This window comes from Eucyclogobius newberryi, unplaced genomic scaffold (assembly GCF_026437365.1).
Source record: "Eucyclogobius newberryi isolate DKJ021-1_F unplaced genomic scaffold, fEucNew1.0.hap1 SCAF_14, whole genome shotgun sequence".
NCBI lineage: Eukaryota > Metazoa > Chordata > Actinopteri > Gobiiformes > Gobiidae > Eucyclogobius > Eucyclogobius newberryi.
In genome coordinates, this window is record NW_027315768.1 from 10,963,520 (window position 1) to 10,985,514 (window position 21,995).

The 21,995-nt window shown below is 39.3% G+C and overlaps 1 protein-coding gene and 1 pseudogene across 1 annotated transcript in view; both read left to right on the forward strand.

The window, feature by feature from the left end:
* LOC140360069 (dynein regulatory complex subunit 4-like) overlaps positions 1 to 14,421 on the forward strand; it is a 38,487-nt gene extending 24,066 nt beyond the window's left edge. The window contains exons 3-4 of the mRNA XM_072445384.1: positions 11,236 to 11,242; positions 14,274 to 14,421. Of these exons, the coding sequence (XP_072301485.1) occupies positions 11,236 to 11,242; positions 14,274 to 14,421 (155 nt within the window). The remainder of the gene's footprint in view (positions 1 to 11,235; positions 11,243 to 14,273) is intronic.
* A 7,280-nt stretch (positions 14,422 to 21,701) lies between these two features.
* LOC140360085 (U6 spliceosomal RNA) lies at positions 21,702 to 21,791 on the forward strand (annotated as a pseudogene).
* The last annotated feature ends 204 nt before the right edge of the window (positions 21,792 to 21,995 follow it).

Here is a 21,995-nt window from a genome sequence, read left to right on the forward strand (position 1 = left end):
ATGGCTTAAACTCTTGCTCCATGATAAACTTTGCTGTAAAGTAGGCTATGTCTCCATGTATTTTTGTTAGGCAATTCATGTTTTCCCAAAGCAATTCTATACTTTATTTTAATTATGTGCATTGCAGATCTATATCAAGAGCTAAACGTGTAACTTAGACTGGCCATAATTGAAAAAACAAAAGCGGAGGGGTCAAAAACAGTCAGTATCTAGTGTGATCACCAAAATGGCTGCAGAAGTTGATGGATATTGGAAGAAACTGGAACTAGCTGTCACATCCAGAGCCCAAACACGCTCGATAGGTGACATGTCTGGTGAGAATGGTCGCCATGCAAGAACTGGGACGTTTTTAGCTTCCAGTAACTGCGTAGACAGGCCACAGAGGGTATTATCGTGCTGCAACATGAGGTGGTGGTTGTGGAGGAATGACCTACTGAGCAGGTTTGAGATGCTCTGGATGGGCCTGTACGACATCGCGTGAGGCTCATCAGTTTGGAACGGTGGAGTCAATGGACTGTTTTCTATGATTATCTGTAACTGATAATTAACTGAACTCAGCAAAATGTAAAACAAGGATTTACCGTTTTTATAGTTCAATATGAAGTACCTGAAGAAATGCACAATATGTCTCCTTTTAAGAAATCAAGATGTCCTTTCCACTAATTATGTCTCTTATCGGCTGATCTCTTGTCATTGATGGCTAAAATGTACAGTTTGGCAAAGCCCTTGGGAGACATTTATGGTTTAGGATTGTGCATACCTCGGAATGATAATGAAAAGAGAATAGAGAAGATTGATTTAACTCAGATAAAACATGAATGGAATCGAGTTCATGTGAAAGTGGTTTGGGTCTGATTGTGTGGACATTGTGGCCATATAGTGATCCGAGCAGAAAAGGAAGAACAAAGTCCCCGTCCGTCACATGGTTTGGAGTAAACCCCAGATGGCCAGAGACGATATGAAGAAGAAGAAGAAGAAGAAGAAGAAGAAGAAGAGAAACGTCTTAAAACAATGCTGGGAATACATTCTGTTCCTCCCAAATGCAATCAGATCAAAAGTAAATAAGCCTTTCTGTCACATTGCTAAAGCCGCAGGATTCATCTCCGGCTGGCAAAACAGAAAACAATGAAGTTAAATGTCCAAATGTAAACCCGACAAGCAAAGCACATATTGTTGCGTCAAATTGTACTTGCGTGGAAAATAGGGGTGTTTTAATTGTCTTCTCTAATCTACATTTGGCGTCAATGCAATGCTGCTGCAGGGATGTGTTTCAAGGCTGTTGGAAAGAGCAGCAAAACACTCTCAAGTCAAACTGTTGGATATTATGGAAAACAATATCATCTTTATCAATTCAGTCATATGGAATCGTAAATGACTCATTCAGACTTTGGAGGAAATTAAACATTTTTGGGTCAAATTTTAGTGAATAAAAGTCTATCGTTTATGTTCATGAAATGGATATTGTGTGACAATTTTTCTCTCTCATCGCCCAGTGTAGCACGACTTGTAAAAATAATGACACGTCTTAAAATTTGAGGTGTCCAGGAGCCAAATGTGGCCCTCAGACTTCCTGGTGAATTGGCCCACATCATCCAGAAAAAATATTTTTCTGCTGCAAGGTTGAAATAATCTCCTAAAATATCCTCACAAACATTTTAGTGTGAGACAAACTCGCTGTCAAGAGACTGAGACTAAAGTGCAGCAGCGATTTCAAACCTCAGATAAATGGAATGAATTGCAATATTGACCACCAGTGTGTGGCCCTTCACCTGATCTATGTTTCAATATGTGGCCCTTGATTAAACTTTCAAACTGCAGATCCAAAATCTGACCCAGGCAGAGCACATATGGCCTCGACTTGCTGGTAAACAGTATTACTAATAATAAGTCAGTCCAAATATTCAGCTTTATTCTTTGGAAACATGCTGTTCTTGTCCTCTTAATTGGTGGTGTTGAAAAGACTAGCCAACACTTTATACATTTACCAGAATCAGCCTTAACCCCTCGTGCTGGGCCCTGTTTTCAAACTGAATATGTCCCTGAACACTTTGGAGTACAAACAACTGTCTGGAAATACATCCACCTAGAGTTTCTTTGTTAAATATATAAATGAGTGAAGCTGGTGTCTGGAGGGATGAGTGACACTAGTTTGAGCATTTGTTTTGACAATTCACTTTTAAAGCTGAAGGTAAATTCACTCAAATGAGATTTAATGACTTAATAAATTAAACAAGTTCAGGCAGCATCTATATAAAAGTCTGTCAAATTAAATCTGTGTTTTTTATTTGGGAGATCAAACTGACCCTGATGCTTCCCACAATGATTGATTTGATTGGAAATACGTGGGTTACAGCTTAATGTTTAAGTACTACATATATTTTATTAGATGGTGGACAAAATGGAATAAATAACAAAAACGTCCAACCTGTGGAATCTTGTTCTCTAAAGAATGAATAAAGCATGAATAAAGTTTTAATTATTAAAGAACACATTTTATATATTAATCAGAAAGAGTCCTGCTCAGTAACTACTTCATTAAGAGTTTTCAGGTTAGACTATTAAGTAGTAGCCTGAATAATTCTCAATAAACTATTTGTTTATATTGAACTAAGTTTTTGTTCAAGCTTTATTAAGATAAAAAAACACATCTTATTAATAACTTTTCCGGAGAGAATGCAAGAATACAAACACATTTTGCATTTTACTCTGAACTACAGAAAGAGTTTAAAGAAGATAAATGCTATGTTCATGTTATTGTCCAATGTTCTCCCTGACCTCATGCAAACTCAAAACTCACACTTTACAGAAGACTGACCACAGCGCCAGCAGACAAGGGCTCCGGGTCAGCGCAGATCTGTTTTCCTGCCGACATTAACACTTAGGCGGAAAAATAATGGAAGCAAAAGTTGTATTTTGATTTGTGGTTTGAAGTAAAGCCTGCGATAACAAAACCAAACCCTAACAAGAGACACTTTCCATTGATCAGACTTTAGACCATGAAGTTAAAAATGTGTCAAGACCTACCAGAAGTGTAGCAAGCGCCTCCACTCCACAGGCAACAAAGAAAACAGTCAAAAAGTGCGGTTATGAGACAATACTTGAATCGTCCAGTGAGATTAATTTGAAGAAAAAATACATTCGCTCCTTAGAAATTCCTCAGATGTGGTTATATGTGGATGTGAGTTTAATTTCTCATTTAAAATTTAGATGTCAACTTGAAGGTTTTGTGAAACAGGACACTGATATGTGAATTTTCCAAGATATTCTGTAACAAACTCATTTTTAAGCAGTTTAACAATAGCAACAGCCAGAATGAGAACAGACAATAAGGATCAATAAAATGTACCCAGCATTTTCAACCTTGCAGCTCTTCAGCAAAGATCTCATACTAAAACAAAATACTACAGGAATACTTTCATATTTATGGATTTAAGTTGGAAAAGTTTATTTAGTCCAACGATCGACTTAAGGTAATGGACAATAGTAAAAAAATATGTAAGGTTTTTGCACATTTTTTCAATAGGAAACTCACATCCCTATAACCACAAATATGTTTCATGGACGAGCTGACCCTGTAGAGATCCTCGCTGTGGAGATTAAAACATGTTAACTGGAGTTATTGCTCACTCAAATGTATTCTGCCTCAGCGCTTTTGCTTACTTTCGTTTTCATCCGTCGAATTGGAATTGCTGTAAGCTTTAACAAACATGGCAGATCTGTCAATAACGGGTTGATTTATAATGTTGACCATCCTTGAACCAAGCCAAAGTATGTCAAAGGAAGTAGAGTAAGGAAGGAGTAGAGAAGTGCACCCAGAGTTGAAAGATTCTACTTAAACCGTTGCCTTTTTAATCAGTATGGAGGTGACGAGACACAGTTCACGGTCCATGAACACGAGGCAGATTTGAACATGATTTATGATAAAACATTGTACATTTCAGTTCACATTTTTGGTCTTACAATTTCTGATTCATCTCATATCTTTGCTGTCAACGTTGCATCGATTTTTGGAACAATAGCATAGTTTTGACTTGCCCGGTTCACTTTGGGCCGTCTCGAGTCGAGTTGAATGCGTTTCCATGGCAACGGCCCGACTCGCCGACGTTTTGGCATCTCTTTATAAAATGCTTTAGGTTTGAATAATCTTAGATGCTTTATGCCCTGACGATGTAATATATTTGGTCTTGATGTGAGTGCCATGCATCGATGAACAGGAAACGGCTGATGCTAACGTGCGCTAGCCTTGTTGCTAAGTCTGTCGGCTCGATGAAATAAAGAAATATGGTGGTTAATCACAAGATCAAGTCAGTGTTTTCGCGAGGAATGGTTATTTTTGTATTTATATCTGCTTTTTGCTGCTTCGTTTTCACCTGCGTTCTCTCTTGTCCAGTCATCTTGCGCTAAAGCGGTCCAGGGGCTAAAAGCTAGTATCACTCTCACAGCCCTTTTGGACCCTTCAAACGGGGCAATACTGATAACTTTGCGCTGTGGAAACACCCCAGAACCGCACTGCTCCTCTAAAGATGTGACTTATGCCTTTTCAAGAGGTGCAACTCACAAGTATTAGCCCTTTTTTTTAGAGAAAATATATTGTTTTGCGATTAGCACACTGCAGGCTTAATGATGTAGGCCGGACACATGCGGTTTATTTTAGTTTTTGCATTTGGCAGTCACAAAAGCAAACGGGCCAATGACAGAATTTTCTTCATACATTACAGCCAATCTTATACTTATCTTTATATGTTCACTAATGCTGCCAGTCTGGGACTTTCACCAAGATTAAGCCAACTTTATTTGCTTTCCCCCCAAAAGTCAAACCACATTTTACATTAAAGCGTTTTATCGTAATCCCACCCCAAAGTTTACAGTGTCAAATGCCAGATTCAATTTCTAATGCTCTTGGCGCGTACCATGTTGGACTTTTAACACAAGCTAGTCAAAAAGCTCTCAGCAAGATGAGCTAACATGACAAATATATTTCACTGGCACGCAAAAAAATGAGAACATGCCTTAAAACGCTGGCGACGGGAGAGAGGAAGGTTAAACGCCAGAGCTGCAAGAGAAACATGGCAGGTTTTTATAAAGGCTGGGATCCATTTGGAAGCAGAAAAGTGCAGGATATTAAAGTTTCATATCCAATTGTGTGAAAGGAGGTTTGGATTAATGGCAGAAAGCGTAGGTAAGCCTCTACACCTGCTTGTTTTAGTCAGACCTTCCAAAGTTGTTCTACATTTAAGATGTGGTGATCGTGACTGATGCTCGGAATCAAAGCCAAGTTGCTTCTGGACAATGTTGTGTAGATGTTGCCAGTTTAGCATCATTTGCCAGTTAAATTCCCATTCCAACCCGCACCAAACAAAAAAGAACAGCTGTAATTGTGCTGTTGCTAACAATTAACTTTACCACTCAAATTTAACAGTATTTTAAATAATTGAATGTATTTTTTGCCAGGCATGTGAAAATACTCCACCTGCAGTATCTTGTTGCTAAAGGAAACAAATATGAAATAAATATGTCTAAACAGCTAAATGTTTATTGTCGGCTGTGCTGCTATGACTTCTACACATCGTACTAAAATTAGCGTGATAGTTGTGTGTGAATTTAGCTTTTTTGCGGCAAATAGTGCATAGAATTTGAATCAATGATTAGCACACAAATCAAGCATAAAGGACGGTAAAAGATGTTTTGAGATGTTGTGCACTGAATAATAATTAGGTTATTTAAATGATTATTATTGCAGTGTATTTATTTACCACTTTTCCAAGTTTCTGGTGTTTTGAGTTCGTGTTTAGATTGATGACTCATTTTACATTATGAAAAGCAATGGAAAAGACATTCGATGGACACAGCATGGCCCTGAATACCCCGATATCTACATGATGTTAGTTTGCAAAACAACATCTAGTTCATTTCAAACACGTTCAGAGGCCAGAGACGAGTTTTGTCATCACACCACTGCTAAAAACAACTAGCCATCTAACAGTAGCCTTGTGGTCTGTAAAAAGCCTTCATAATTAGATGCAGACAGCACACAGTGGTCTTATTTTCACCCTAAGAGCTACTTTTACAAGACATCTACTGACATCTTACTTTGTTACTATAAAATATTGGATACGGCCCCTTTGAAACATCAAATGTATGTGATTTGATTGTGTGTGATGATGATTCTTTATCTAGACGTTCTGTTGGTGTCATTAGGACGTGCAGCATGTTGGGTTTTACAGGTCTTTGTCAAAGTGAGGGAAGGTTGAGTAAAATTGCGTCATGACTGAAAGAGATACTGAAGGTGGCTTAAATGAAATGAGTTCTGCATAGAGAAGAAGAGCTTCTATTGGCACTAGTGCTACTTCATATTGAGAGGAACCTGCTGACGCTGACATGTGGAGACCTCATTCAGGAGGAGTTCAGGATGTTCCACTGGGGTGAGGGCTACTGAAGGGTCACAGGATCCCCCCCCCCCAAAAGAGGTGTGCAGAATGAGGGAGGTCTGGGCTTCGTCTCTACTCAGACTGATGCCCGGTGACGGAATCTCCAAACATTTATCCTTCCAACTTCCACTCAATGAACTATTTGATGCTATTGCAAATTATCTTTTCACAATAACCTTCCCCTCTATAATAATACTAAAATAAAATAAAACATTTTCTTTTCATCCCCTTGACGTTTCATGATCGTGTTGTGATCTGTTAAGTCTGAAATTTCAATCAGTTTCCTCATAAATCACTTGCCTGCTTTACAATCTCCCTTTCCATTTAACGGGAAACATGATTTACTCTCTAACTGCACTCTCCCTGTTAACTCTCAAACTGCTTCTTTGCATGAACGACGACCGCTAACAAGCCCGTATTTAGCGTTAGCATTAATAATTCAAACCATCACGCAAAAGCTACAACTAAAGCTTACCTAACCTGACATGCTAGGTTTTTTTTTTTTCACACAATCCCCCTGCGACTATTCAAAAACCTCACGAGAACTATTGCTATTTAAACCTTGGATGAATGGGTTTCCTCTTCGCAAGGACGATGTAGACGGGCCAAACGATTGCCCCCACAATTAAACCAAACTGCTCCCAATTGCAGACACGTTTTTTTTTGGATACGTAGAGATTTAAGTCCGTCAAAAATGCTGAACAAGCCTAATGCCATATGGCCTTTGAATGCACCAGAAATGAGCACGGACAAGGCCAAATTCGCAACAATAGCCAATCACCGTCAACCGCTGGGTCAGATATTCATGAGTCATGGGGCGTTCAAGGACATAGTCGAAAAAGAGAGGAAAAAATCAACATGCTATTATGCCTCCCACATGGACACTTGCCGCTTTGAGACGAATTGTTGGTTTTTCGAGTGTTTTTTCCCCCAAAGCTTAAGCGTCTGCCAGAATTTAGCAAAGAAGTCGCTGGTGATTTGAATGCTGAACGGCCACAGGCTTGAAGACAAAAGGACAAAAAGGTCAAGAACTAATGCAAACTCACTGTTGCAGTTTGTGGTACTTTTTGTGTCTGGACAACATTTTATATGCAGTGAAAATAGGCTTTTCAGATACATCTCAGTACCGACCATAATGTAGAATTTCAGCGCTATCCTAAGAATCATAGTGATAATTTTCATAAACCTGGGGATGTAACAATATACAAACTGTACAATATGTTCACAATATTTATTAATTTAGTTTACTGCGAGGACATCTGTGACAATGGGACACATTTCAACCATCCAACTAACATTAAAGACACACTTTATGCAACATTGACTATATGTCATTATCTTATTTTCATCTTTATGTTCATTATTTACCTTCTCGTATTTACCTTACAGTATGTGTTTGAGTAATCTTTATTCTCCTGCATTTAATCGGTCCAACGTTTCCTGTTTTTACCAATCCAGATGCACGCCCAATGTCACGTACTTACTTCATTTTACAGTTTTTCCTTCTCAATCAGTGCAACACAGGATTCAGCGGCGTCCTGTAGCTATTTTGGCAAGGATGAAAAAAATAAAATAAAATCCACTGCGCTGTAATGTAATCTGCGTCTGTAAAGTGTACTATTTTTGCTTTTTTTTTTTTTTTTTTTTTGTCTCCAGGGAGATGTTATCACTAAAACACAGCAGGTGACTCCACTAGGCCAAGTTACAAGGCGGAACTCACATCAGGAAGGTTACATAGTGCACCTTTAAACATGAACTTTAAAGTATTGTATATTGTATGCAGTATAACAGAGGCATTTCTCAAAAGTCATTCCACCTGAACAACTGTAAGGTCTTGTAAACGTGGACAGTTATTGCTCTGACAAATCACCTCTGAGCGCGGTTACAGCTGGACGCCTGCATGGCCCGTAGCCGCTCTTGTTTGTCTTGTTTTCTCATTTCCTTATTTTATCAGAACAGAAAACATTTGCAGAGCAGGTAAATGCAATTTATCCTGCGCGAGGCCGGGGCAGACTAGACAGCCGGAGACACTGAGGAAAATGTATCCGTGTCGACTGGCGTAATGCAGTCTGAAGAACAAAAGGGCCTATGGGAAAAGGGCTGAGACAGAAAAATGAAAATCGAAAATAATCAACATTATTCAACATTGGACGTTTAGCTTTTTTTCTCCGCGCAATCAATGCAGCAGCTGGTGGCGACTTGTGTATTGTACTGTAGGTTTAGCGTGCCAAGAAGGGGATTTATAAAAGTTGACAATAGCAGGCGGAAAGAAGCTGGCCTTATTGATTTTCATTATCCGGTTTCATCGCTGTCACATGAAATCAACACTAATGGCATCAGGCCCGATCAGCGTCAGATGAGAACGAGAGAGCGGGAGAGGAAGGAGAGAAACGGAGAGAGAAGCAGGATCACTTCACTGCTGTAGTCACAATATGTAAGACTATACACTAGTAATGGGCGACGCCGCACATTTTGAATCAATACGTACAGTACTTTCGGGTTATTTTTTCTACATTAATACAATACTTACTAATGTTTATTTTTTTAAAGAAAGGTTTCGAATAGACTTTAAAGACTAAATTCAGGAGTCCACTGCATGATTTTGATGCTCTGCTATGAAGGATTTATGATCGTGGCTCAAAATTGTGGTTTGAAAGTCTCACAGTGGGACAGACAAGATACAAGTTTTATCAAACCTGTTTCATATTTTCAAATCTTGATAGCGGAGTGAGCCCTCCCGTCACTGTGTCTACCATCAATCTCTGTCAAAGAATAAACACAAGCCTACCTCAAAGTGCAGCAGAGGAGCTCTGGTGTCAGCGGAACCTTTATCTTCTTATTTTGCTTTCATTTAGTAACTTTTACAAACACAAAAACACTGCTAGAATGTTGTGCTAGCCTTAGATGGCCAGTAAAACACAGGTGACTTCCCCACACAGAGCACAGAGCCTGATATTTGCTCAGACAATGGTCACAGTCATGACGGACTGAACTGTCGCTGTGTGACTGTGCTCACGTACGACTTGTAATGGGACATCCATAAATCTGAGAAGAAAATCGTGCAGTGGACACGCAGTGGACTCCTGACACATAGAATGTAACAATACTATCATGGCTTTTCATAATATATTGATTTTCAAGATTCTTTGCTTGAATGCACTGTTTCAAAGCTGCTTCAAAGAAACATTATATAGACCAATTGCTCCATGTCAGTAGAGACAACATAAATTAATAACTGTTAATAACTACATTTATTTTTTTTCTTTAATCTTTGGAAAAAATCATGTTTTCATCCTTAACCAAAAACCTGTTCCTAAACCTAACAAATCCTTAATCACTTTCCTAATTAAGAGTGTTTTTTTAAGTTTAAGTTTAAGTAAATCTGTAATCTTACTTCTGTACCTACATTGTGTTGCAGCACTGGAATTTCCCCATTGTGGGACAAATAAAGGCTTATCTTATCTTAATCTTAACAATAACCAGTTTCCTCGATTTCTTCCTCACTTTGAGTGTCCCTCACAGCAGGGCCCCTCCAGAGCCTCTAACACTGTTCAGATTCCACACACAAAGCCTCTCACGGTCTGAATCAAACCCAAGACTTTGAGGTGACTTTGCCACAGAAAAGTATTAGAAGTTTAACCAAATAATACATCGACACTGCTACTGTTTCTGTCACCAATTACAGATTATACATGATACATTTAATGCCATACTGTGGAATATTATAGCCAAAGGAACATAGATGGATAGAGATAGAGAATGAATGAATTTATTTTTCCAGCAAATATTTATTTTAAAATATTTAAAGCTTAAGGGTAATATGTTATGTGAGGTACTGTAAGGTCTTTTATTTTACAATTTCAGTGCTCATTTGCATTGTAAATTTCAAATGAATTCAGATATATAAACTGCCTCCATCTCTGATTAATCTAGGGACCTCTGGTTTTATTCTAACAAAGCAACAGTGCAAGCTTTCAGTCCCACCTCATCTTTATCCAATATCTTCTTCACAGAAACAATCAAAACATATAATATAGTTTTCACTCTGGAGCTGCCAAATACCTTTCAGCTGTCCAGTTCATATATTTTCTCATATATTTCTCACTGCCTTCATTTTTTGTGACCCGGCACACCTCGGCTGGACTCTCCGTGTCAAATGAAACCCGAGCTGGACCTTTCATACCTCCATAAAGATTTAACAGGGCCAGCAGTGAGGACCGGAGACAGTAAAGACATTCTTGTGATCAGAGGGTGGGCAGACGCTGGTAAAACACAGGGCCAGTGCAGTTAATGCAGCGGGGTCACAAACCAACCAGGCCCATGACTCGCTCCAGACGATGGGGTTTAATAGTCTGGCCGTTGAGACAATCATCTGAGACCCGCAGCTCTAGCACAGTTTATCATTTTCAACCGAACAGCAGCGGTGGCAGGTAGTTGAAGGTGGTAGTAGTAGTAGAGAGTGGCAGCAAATGGTAAGTAATTGTAGGTAAATGGTAGTAAATAGTAGTAAGTAGTGGTGTAACGATTAAGACCCTCGATTCCATTCATCACGATTCCATCCCAATTCAATTTTCATGTCATTGTTGCCATTTTGGTCCTGTCTTTTGATGATTGTTTTTGCAATTAATAATAACCATAGCCTAATCTCCATTATATTTTAGTTCAATTCAGGCTACTAATTAACTGTTTGATGACATGTTTTGCTACGTCGAGCAGGTCGCGTGGACATAAGCGTATATGAGAGGATATCGTGTTTTGATGCTCGTATTTGACCGCGTGACCTTCCTGTGGCTATCTCTCTGCTCAGATGCAAGGTGCGCTTGGCGGACTGTCAGGACGTGGCTGCGGTGCCGTTTTAACGTTGTTTTTCAGTACACATCGCTCAATTTTGCATCGAGACACGTGCACAATTTGTATGGTCACATTAAGCACCGCAATGCATCGTGGTTCACCTGTAGTTGATAGGTTATAGTAGTAAGTGGATGTAGGTGGAAGAAGGAGGCAGGTAATAATGGTAAGTTGAAGAAGAATGAACTAGTATTTAGTGGAATGTAGAAGTACCGTAGTAAGTAGTAGTAGAGAGTAGGTTTTAGTAGCTATTTGTTGGCTCTGGGACCAGGACTAACCGGAAAAAGAGATGTTCAACCTCAGCTATTGAAGGTAGTATTAACTAGGGGCATACCAAAATATTGAAATATAGATGCATTGTGATACTATATTTGATACATTATCAATATTACAGGCTGCTGTATTGATATATGGGCAAAACATTTGACATTTTGACTGTTTTGATGATTAAACGGGTGTATTTTTTTTTTTTTAGTTTGTGCAAGTCGTGGTTTAACAAAGACAAATGTTAAAATGTATTGGGTTTGTTAAAAGATAGTGATATATTGTATTATATCATGAGCAATATATTGATTATTACATGTATCACAAACTCGTGATATGACGTATCGTGATTTCCAGGCCTGATATTAACGCAGTGGAAAAAAACAATCCACACAAGAACATGGGCTGATTCGTGATCCAGGAATCTTCTACATGAACTTCAAAACCACAATCAATTCAAATCCATGTCTACCTTTAACTTAGTCAGCATTTGTTAAAACAATAAAACAGTTACGTGGGAGGAATAAAAAAAACGTCGAACTTGCTCTGAACTCGAATTGAACAGAAAAAGCATTGATGTGTTACTCATTACCATCTGTTTTCATATGTACATGCAGTGAATACGCTACAGCTAATGCATATGTATGACTGTGTCTGTTACGCAAGAAATGGCCCAACTGGGACACGGTGATGTAATTATATCTTAATTCATGGGCTCCCCTGTTGAAAGCGTGGACTATTTCTTTAATGCTGCCTGTGTGTGGGTGTGTTGAATAAGCAGCACTAACACATAAACACACACACACACACGCACGCACAGACTTTGAAAAGGATTTCATAATTACCTTTAATATAGGTTTAATCTGGGTCATATTGAGTTGCTTTTAGCCGTTTGCTCCCCTGAGCCAATTTAAAAAGGCGAGATATAGGATTATTTCTTTGGCAAACAAATATTACTGTTAAAATATGTATAAATCTATTTGATTGTTCATAAATAATGCATTGGTAATATTTCACACCTTTTCATTGCCTGCATCATTTGAGGAAATAAAGAAACAGGAAGAAGATTGTATATCACTGGGTACATTTACAGTAAATAACTAGTATAATCAGGTCATAACTGTGTATTTGCCCCTTTAGCTTGTCTTTTTTTGCAGACTTTTCTTTGTCAAAACATGTATGAAAAATCAGAAATAGATCATATCACTCACATCACATGTCACTGTTTACATGACATTTCAATAATCTGATAACTCCAGAAATCTGAGCATGATCAGGTTTTGGTGTGGTCTTGGTCTATACTTGAGTAGTAGTTTCTCCAAATCCTTTTTTTTTTACATTTTCTACTTCTACTCGAGTTTTTTGAAGTAATGTTTTGTTTACTCTACTAGAGGTGGGAAATATATTTAGAAAATATATTATAATTATTGCAATTTGTAAGATAAGATATTCTTTTATTGTCCCACATGGGGAAATTCCATTGATGCAGCAGATTCAGAGGTAGATACAGAAGAACAGATCACTTATAGGAAGTCTGAAAAACACTTTCAGTAGAAGATCTCCTATAAACAAAAACTCCCATAGACAAAACCTCCCATTACCCAACAAGGGATGGAGGGGAAAAATAAGATAAAAATAAATAAATAAATACATAAATTCCATTGCATGTGATCACGACAGTAATTGCACATGAATATGTGTCACGACGGCACATGGATTGCACATGAATTTCACAGTAATTGCACATGAATCACGACAGTAATTGCACATATGATGGAATTGCACATGGTTAGGTCAGTATTGCGAGTGTTCAGGAGTAACAGTGTTTGTTATGAAGTCTGACAGCAGCAGGAAGGAAAGACCTGCGAAACCTTTCCTTCACACAGCGAGGGTGGATCAGTCTCTCACTGAAGCTGCTCTCCAGAGCTAGGACCTGACCCAGAATGAAACCAGGTCTAAAGCAGAATAGCAAGGAATAAACCAAAATCAAACTAGGTCATTAAATCAGCCTTTGTGTCCTTGGGCAAGACACTTAACCCGCCTCGAATGTGTGTGTGAATGGGTGACTGGTTCTTTGATGTAAAGGTCTTTGAGTGCCTTGAAGGTAGAAAAGTGCTATTTAAATGACCATTTACCATTGATCTGGCCCCGGGCCTCAAGTTGAATAGACCTGATCCTGTGTAATCTTACAAACAAGAGTATAAAGTGATATTTCTGTCCTCTTATAGTTACATTTATGATCCATTCAAGTTCTGTGCAATACTTGAACCTAAACCGAGACATTTACTTACATTTATCTATGTTTGATCACATTTCTGAAAATATTGAATATTATTGTAAATTGAACTGAATCTTTATTCTGATACTCAATGCTCAGAAATATCCAGATATACATTCTGTCACTCATCACAACACATGAACTCATCGCAGTTACAACTACTACTCAAATAGATACTCCTAATGTATCTCAGCACTCATTCACGGCCCAAATTAGACCCCCTTAGGCCCCACTTTGGGCATTTGTGGTACAAAGTTAACTTGAGCAAAACAAAAGTTCCGCAGACATAATTTAGTCCAAAAAAAACTACTTTTTCTGTTGTTCTACCCATAGATTACATTTATACATTTCGAATTGAATTGTACAAACACAGCACTACTTTAAGGTCTCTCTTAGCCCTTTCATCCACTCCACAATCCACTCCTCTCTTTCCTCATCTGTTATTGTGTGTCCAGCCGAGCCCAGTCCGAGCGGCCGGCACTGCCACAGCCGCCCGGGGCCAGGTGTTGTGAGTTAGAGCGTTGCCACTTCAATAACCGCGTCCGCAATCAGAGCCCTCCGCCGGCGACTCCGCGGGGCTCCTCCTCCAGCCCAGAGGTGTGAACAGAAGGCCACAAATGAGCCGGCCCGCACGCCTCATCCATCATCGTCTCCGCCCTCGCACGCGCTCTCTGGCTCCCCGCCTGACTCACTCTTAGCCCGGGGAGCCACAGGAGGGAAGTCGGGGTAAATGAACTGCGGTGGGATGTGGCGTAGTGTTTTCACGAGTGGAGGAACAGAAGAGGCTGTTTGAGTTTTAGTGGCGTGGCGGATGGTTTTTGTGGAAATGGGTGATTGTAGTTATGTAATACTGCATAGTCTGCATTAATAGAACAAACAGATATCATATTTAAATGTACATGTCAAGGGAAGACACTAAACGTTTTTTGATGTGGACTCCTGAAGAGTTTGTTGATATTTAATTAATTTGGTTGAGTGGACAGCACATGTTTTCTGCAATGTCCTTCCACAGTCTCATCCCCATTCCACACTGTACTGTCTAATAAAATAATCACTAAAATCAAGTTTACACTAATACAAAAAAATATATTCAAAATTCACTGTATTTTTTATATCTAATACTGTATGTCAACCATATGAAACACATTTAGAATAGTATATATTTTTCAGATTTATATGCCATTTTTGCTTTATTTTTATATGTAAACATTTCTTCAATCAATCACATTTTATTTGTAAAGCACAATTTGTACACAATCACAGTGCTTTAAAAACACATAAAAAACACAATACAGTATAAATCACAATCAATAAAAACATAAACCTAGATTTAAACCGGGGTGGGGGGCCTGTCCCACAACCTTTGCAAGGTTATTCCAGGCCTTTGCCCCATAGAACTAGAATGCAGATTCCCTTGTCTGGTCTTGACTCCAGGCACCAGCAGGAGGCCGGCCCCTGAGGTTCTCAGAGTCTGAGGTAAATGGTCATTTATATTGTTTTGTTTTTTTACCTTCAAGGCACTACAGGAACCAGTCACACATTCACACACACTTTCAGGGGTCGGGTGTCTTGGCCAAGGACACAAAGGCAGTATTCACCTGAGGCAGCTGTAATCGCACCGCCAGCCTGTAGGCTAGTGGTTCTGGCCACTCTACTAAGCGTGAGCGCGATTCGGACCGCTAACCTTCAGCTCATAAGAGGTGGCTTGTATGACCAGTGCAGAGACCTGAGAACAAGACTAATGTGATCATACTTCCTGATTCTAGTCAGGACCCGAGCAGCAGCGTTCTGGATGTTCTGCAGCTGTTTTACAACTGGTTTGGAGAGACCAGTGAGCAGGCCATTACAGGAGTCTAATCTACTGGAGACAAAGGTCTCCCCAAGTCTGGTTTAGACACTATACTTTTATTTTGGCAAAAAGCTGCTGATGTTATTGATTTGATTTGGCTGTTGAAATTCATGTCGGAGTCCATTATTACTCCTACATTTCTCACTTTGACTGGAGGTGACCGCTAACACTTTCTCTGTGTTTCTGTGGCCAAAAACGATAATTTCAGTCTTGTCTGAGTTCAGCTGGAGAAAGTTGTTTTGCATCCACAAACTGATCTGTTGAAGGCAGTGACAGAGTGAATTGACTGGTCCATATTCACCTGCCGACAGTGAACCATAGATTTGAGTGTCGTCTGCATAATTGTGATAGGACCACACCACTGTTTTGTATTAACTTGTTTAACTGTCCCAACGGCAGCATGTGCAGATCAGGTCAACAATCTCAACAAAGTATATTCTGTTCTCAAGGTAGAACTTCAACCATATTAAGGTCATACTAGTGATGCCCACCCAGTCCTCTAATCTCTGTAGAAGTATCCCGTGATCGACAGTGTCAAATGCAGCACTGAGATCCAGCAAGATTAAAACTGAAGCCTTTACCATCATCAGTGCTCAGACGGATGTCATTTTTCACCTTAATGAGAGCAGCCTCAGTGCTGTGATGCTGATGATCTAAATCGAGACTGGAAGACATCAAAGGAGTCACTTATTAGGAGGAACTGAATAAGCTGTTTATAATTGACTTTTTCCCAAGAAAGGTAAAGGTTTGCAATGGGTCTATACTTTAGTTTAGTATTGTGACATCCAGGCTGCTCTTCTTTAGCCGCGGCTTAATAACCGCAGTTTTCAAGGCCATTGCGAATGTTCCAGATTCAAGTGACACAATGACTATTTTAACACGGACTTTAAAAGTCTAGTGGGGCAAAGTGTCATGGCAGCAAGTAGAAGACTTGCTGGTGATGGTCTCGGACAGTTTCAGCTCCACGTGTTTAACTGGCTGTTGAATTGGCACCGTGGGATTGATGGTATTCTTAATATTCTGGACCTTGTCCTTGAAGAAGGTGGCAAACTCACTTAGACATGGAAATTAGTTCCAATGGCACTTGAGCTGGAGGGTTTGTCAGTCTGTTTACTGTCACAAACAGAATGCAGGAGCTGTTATCACCATTTCCAATTAGTTCTGAGAAATACCTTTCTCTTGTTCTACATAATAATTGGTTGTATGCAGACATTTTTCCCGTATGCATTTCATGATGAACCTGGAGCTTTGACTTCGCTCGGCTCGGCTGGCATTTCCTTTTCATTTTCATCAGTCATAATTTCTCCATGGCGCCTTCTGCTTATTTTTTAACAATTTTAGCTTTTATAGGGGCAATGGTGTCCAGAACATTCAAAACACTAGATGTAACAGAGTTCAACAAGTCATTTATATTATAACATGAGGCATTTTACCACATCCATGAAAAGTGCACCTGTGCTGTCATTTATGGTGAGAAATGTATGCATTTCCCCTATATCTATATCTATATCCTATTCTTCTACCTTAAAGGGGACATGTTATACAAAATAAACATTAGTGAGCTTCATCATTGTTTCACTTAAAGTTAGACTTTGACTCTGAGTGAGGTTCTAAAAAATCTTGTCACAGTGAAATGTCAGTATGAAGTGGTTTTAGATCAATGTTGCGGTTTGAAATGAACAAAATGTAAAATTATGATCTACTTATTATATAGTGCAATTATTACCTGTATAAAAAAAACTTAGTACAGGACAAATTGATATGTCTTGATAAAGAACTTCAAAAAGTGAAGGAATTTGTACGCTTGGGTAAAACACTCCCAGCTTGAGTGTATGAATGTGTGTAGAAATGTAATAAAGAATTAAATTGATTTTAGTGCCAAAGCCGTTTGATTCTGGTAGTTTGAAAAATATAAAAAACACATTGTATTACTGCAGTCATTCATTACACTTCATCAACTTGAACATTGGAAAAGTGTCATTCAAAAGCATAAAATTCAAGTGTTCATCTCGATTACCATCTCTTCATTTGACCGACTCTGAAGTTACAAATCGCTTTTGATTAAAGCACTAAATGACTGCCTTATCAAGTGTCATTTATGATGATGAGTCAATAGCATTGACTAGTCATTATGTTGAATACGACAAACACAGAGCGCCATCTCCAGCGATCACTGTTCAGGGTCAGAGAAGCTGCAGTGAGTTGACACGCTTTGGGAACTTTACAAATTCTACAATGCAGCGAGGTTAAATGGGACTTTTGATTGATTTCTTATTTTCTGTTTTAGCTTTTTCACCCTTGCGTTGGTATTTCATATTTGCTGACCAGGTTTATGGTCAATATCTCTGTAATTATTGAGTCTATCCACGGCCACAAACGTCAATGTCTTCTCTGTCAACATAAACAAACAAAAGGGATTTTTTTCCCCACACTAGCCACAGAAAATTGCTCTATTGTTCAACCCCAACGATGTGATTGATCCGTTGAAAAGCTTTAAGCCTGAAGATTACTGTTGTGGGTTTGAGCAGCAGCCTTTATTTATCTATGTATTTAACATTTATTTGAACATCTGTATTGAACAAATGTAAATATGCCAGATTATAGCTACTAAGATAATTTACATAGGTAACAAAGCATGAGGAAATGCATTTTTAGTTAGTGATAGCATGACTTTATTTATGATTTTAGCAGTTTAATGTTGAGCACTTCCTTATTTTGTGAAGAGCCTTTTCCAGGGCGCTATTTTGTCACCTTCCCGACCTTAACGCTGGCGTAAAGAGGCTGTATTTGGCCACTGGAGGCTGGAGTGGGATGGTGCCAGAACATATATAGAACATATATATATGGTGATAGTGTTTGATCCAATGACTGATAACTGTGGCATGCTAAAGCACCTCCTGTGTGAGTTATGATTGCAGTCATGCCTCATGTACAGGTAATGAAAGATGTGAGCAATACAATTCTTTATTTTCCATTTTCAATTTGTTCCCAAAATGTATTTAATTCACTTGTATTTGTGTTGCGTTACGCGGACAGCTTTCTTGCTTTCGACGCCCGGGTGCCCAGACTAAATCAAGACTAAAGCAAGAACAGAACCTGGAAATGCTGAGCAAAGAATGCACCGCAGTCCACACACATCTCAACTACTTGTGATCTATAAACTTGTGATCCATAAACGAGGGCAGGCGAAAGCAGAGCCATGGGAGCCGAAAGTCTGATTGTACATGTGGATCAAATCCTCTTGTGTTGTGCTGTCAGTCTGTGCCCGTTTTATGCAGACTGGGACAAGGATTTTGGGTGTGATGTGATTTATCTGGTTTTCCAAATAGACGTTCCTCAGACATGAACGTCTGCATGGTGTAGTCTGGCCCAGACCGCGCAGTGCCAGGTCCAGCGCTGGAGGTGTCCCGCAAAGAGCTGAGTATAACGGCGCTGCGTATTTACGAGAGTGGGAGAAAAGTTTGACTGTATTCATTGTTCTATAACTTATAATGTGTGTTATTTATGAAGGTTGTTTATTATGCTGTGGGGATAGATACACGACTCCAGTGGACTAGTTTTGAAGTTTATTTGTTACTTGCCACACATTTCAATACCCTCCAAACATGGAATGAAAGTGGTTTCTATCAAAACCCTTTGGAGATTTTTTGATAGAGTGATTCAATTATTTTGAGTGTACTTACAACACTTAGAGACCGACTTACAATATTCGACAAGGGATAATAGAAACATTCTGGCTGAACCAAGTGTTATGAATTGCTTGATATGTATGACATTTTGAAGATTAAATTTCACTGTCCTAGCGGCGTGTGGAATCCAGCTTCACACCGGGGCACTTGAATTCTGTTCAAATTGTAATTCTCTCAAAAATACTGTTTTACATCTTGTGGTTCCTTTGTAAACATCATACACATACATTGGTCTTTATTGACGGAAAAGATTTAAACCGCTCATCTACAGACTCTATTGCTGAGATTAGAATGAAGGATGCCTCTTTTATACTCATTGCATTTATGTAGATTACTGCATACATTTGAAAGCTAATGTTTACGCTTAAATTGTAGGATTGTTAATATAGATGCTTGAACGTGACGTCACGCTCTTCAGAGGAACGTAACATCTAGGAACACAAGCTTAGCCATCTAAGTGGCTTTTCACCTTTTCAATAAAAAATCAGGCCAGTTCTGCACCCAAATTGCAATTTTGTATTACTAAAACAAGAATGAATGATACTATGTATGTTTTTTCCACAACGCAGTTCTGCCGAGACTCAAACTTGTCCCAAAGCTCAACTTAACTAAATGAACTGTTCCTAAACCTTCCCCTAATTGTGAAAAACATTCAAAAAAATTCTAAAAAATGAAATAAACAACATCAAATCAAAGCCATTAGAAGCCATCTTAGCATAGCATGTCACCTTTACGAAACACCATTGCATTTATTTTACCGGTTTTCTTGGATATTTATGTTCTTGTCCCCTCTTTTGGTCAATATTTTGATCGATGCGACACTCTTGTAGCCGGTGGTGTGATTTGCAGGGATAAGTTATGTACATAGTGGTATGTGTATGTGTAACAGGGGTAGAAGTACTTAAGGGCCTGGCTGCTTCCTGCTCACATGGGTATGATGGAGCCCTATAGGGGAGGCACTGATGGAGAGGGCCAGATTGAGTTATGTGCTGTTATTGTTGTGGAGGTTGTCAACAGGCTGAGGTCATAACTCACTGTTGACAGCTGGAGACAAAGTGATTTACGTGAAGTGGAACCAAGAAGAGGGAATTAGATAAGGATTACTATGTCTTTAAATGGCACAGGGTTCTGCATGTTGAAGGACCTACAGCAGGGAATTAATACATCTTCACCGAGGTTCAGTTTGAGAAAATGTCTACTTCCACTTTTAAATTGTTTAATTCAATTTCAATCCAGTTTTTTATGTAACACCCAAAACCACGACAACAGTTGTTTCGAGGGGTGACAGTGAAAAACAGATTAAACAATGTTGATGGGAATTTAGCAATGTCCCAGCATCCCCTGTCTCCTCCTACTAAACCGCTTTGGGACAAAGTAGAACCCTTCGAGGAGTTGCACACTGAAGGAGAGATCCGACTCCCTCAGACAGGCTGATGGACACTAAGAACCAGTTCTTTGAGGCAATAGACATGACTATACTATATATTATTATAAGACACATAAAGAGTATTATAATAGGCCTAGTTATTTTTCACAAATTATCAATTAATTATATTGGATATAAAATAGTCTACTGATGGTTTTAACATAAATTGAAATGTTTTATTCTTCTTTTTAAAGTAGATTTGAGGTAGAATATAACGCTGACCTGAGACATGGAGCAGAATTCTGCTTTTGGTCTGGAATATATGTCATTGGCTGATAGGCGTTACATGCATAACCTTTACATATCTCTTGTTTTAAAGTACAAGTGCTGCAAAGTGAACTCTCATCAGTCAGCGCGGCGCTTCTTTCTTATTTAGTCAGATTAGAACAGACATTACAACTAAAAGCTTTCTCAGGCGGCGGGCAGTGGGCAGCGGGTGGTGGGCTCGTGGGCAGCAGCTGGCAGCGGTGGGCTGCTGCATGGCGGCGGGCTCATGATGCGTGTCGGACCCCTGCATGTTAGGATGGAGAGTGAATGCGAAAGAAAGACACAAACTCCCAGTTCATTTGAAACTATTTCTTAAAAGGCACTCATCTCAGGGAGGCTGCACTTCTCTGTGAAAGAGGGGCTTATACTGCAAAGTTTCGTATCGAAGGTTTGGGTCCGGACAGGACTGTGCTTTGTGCCGGCTCGGTTACCTGGGACCTACAGTATATTAGGGTGCTCGTCTGTGCTGTTACGGTGTTGCAAACATGTGGGCGTTATGACTTCAGCGTTGTGAATTAGGCCCTAGAGGTTCAAGAGGAGAATTGTACACATGGGTTACATTTGTCAAGGATCTTGCGTCTATAACTCCATGACTGTGGGAGCAGGATTTTAAGAGCGCTACAAAGGCTTTGTTGCTACAAGACAATATTGTGTTAGTTTGCTAACACATACTAACATTGGAAGATTAGCGTGGCCCCTGTGCAAGGATGACATGCAAATTTGTGAAGAGTTATTCATTTTGTCAGCCGCATCGTCAGCACAGGCAAATAAGTGAACCTTTTTATTGTGTCATGTTAGGCCTTGGGTAAGCATCGTGGCTAACATATCTTAAGCTGTACACATGGGTTACCTTTTTCAAGGATCTAGCGTCTATAACCCCGTGATTTGATTGATAGTAGGCCTCGTGGTCGCTTGGCAACTCCCCATATTTTTAACGCTAAAGCTG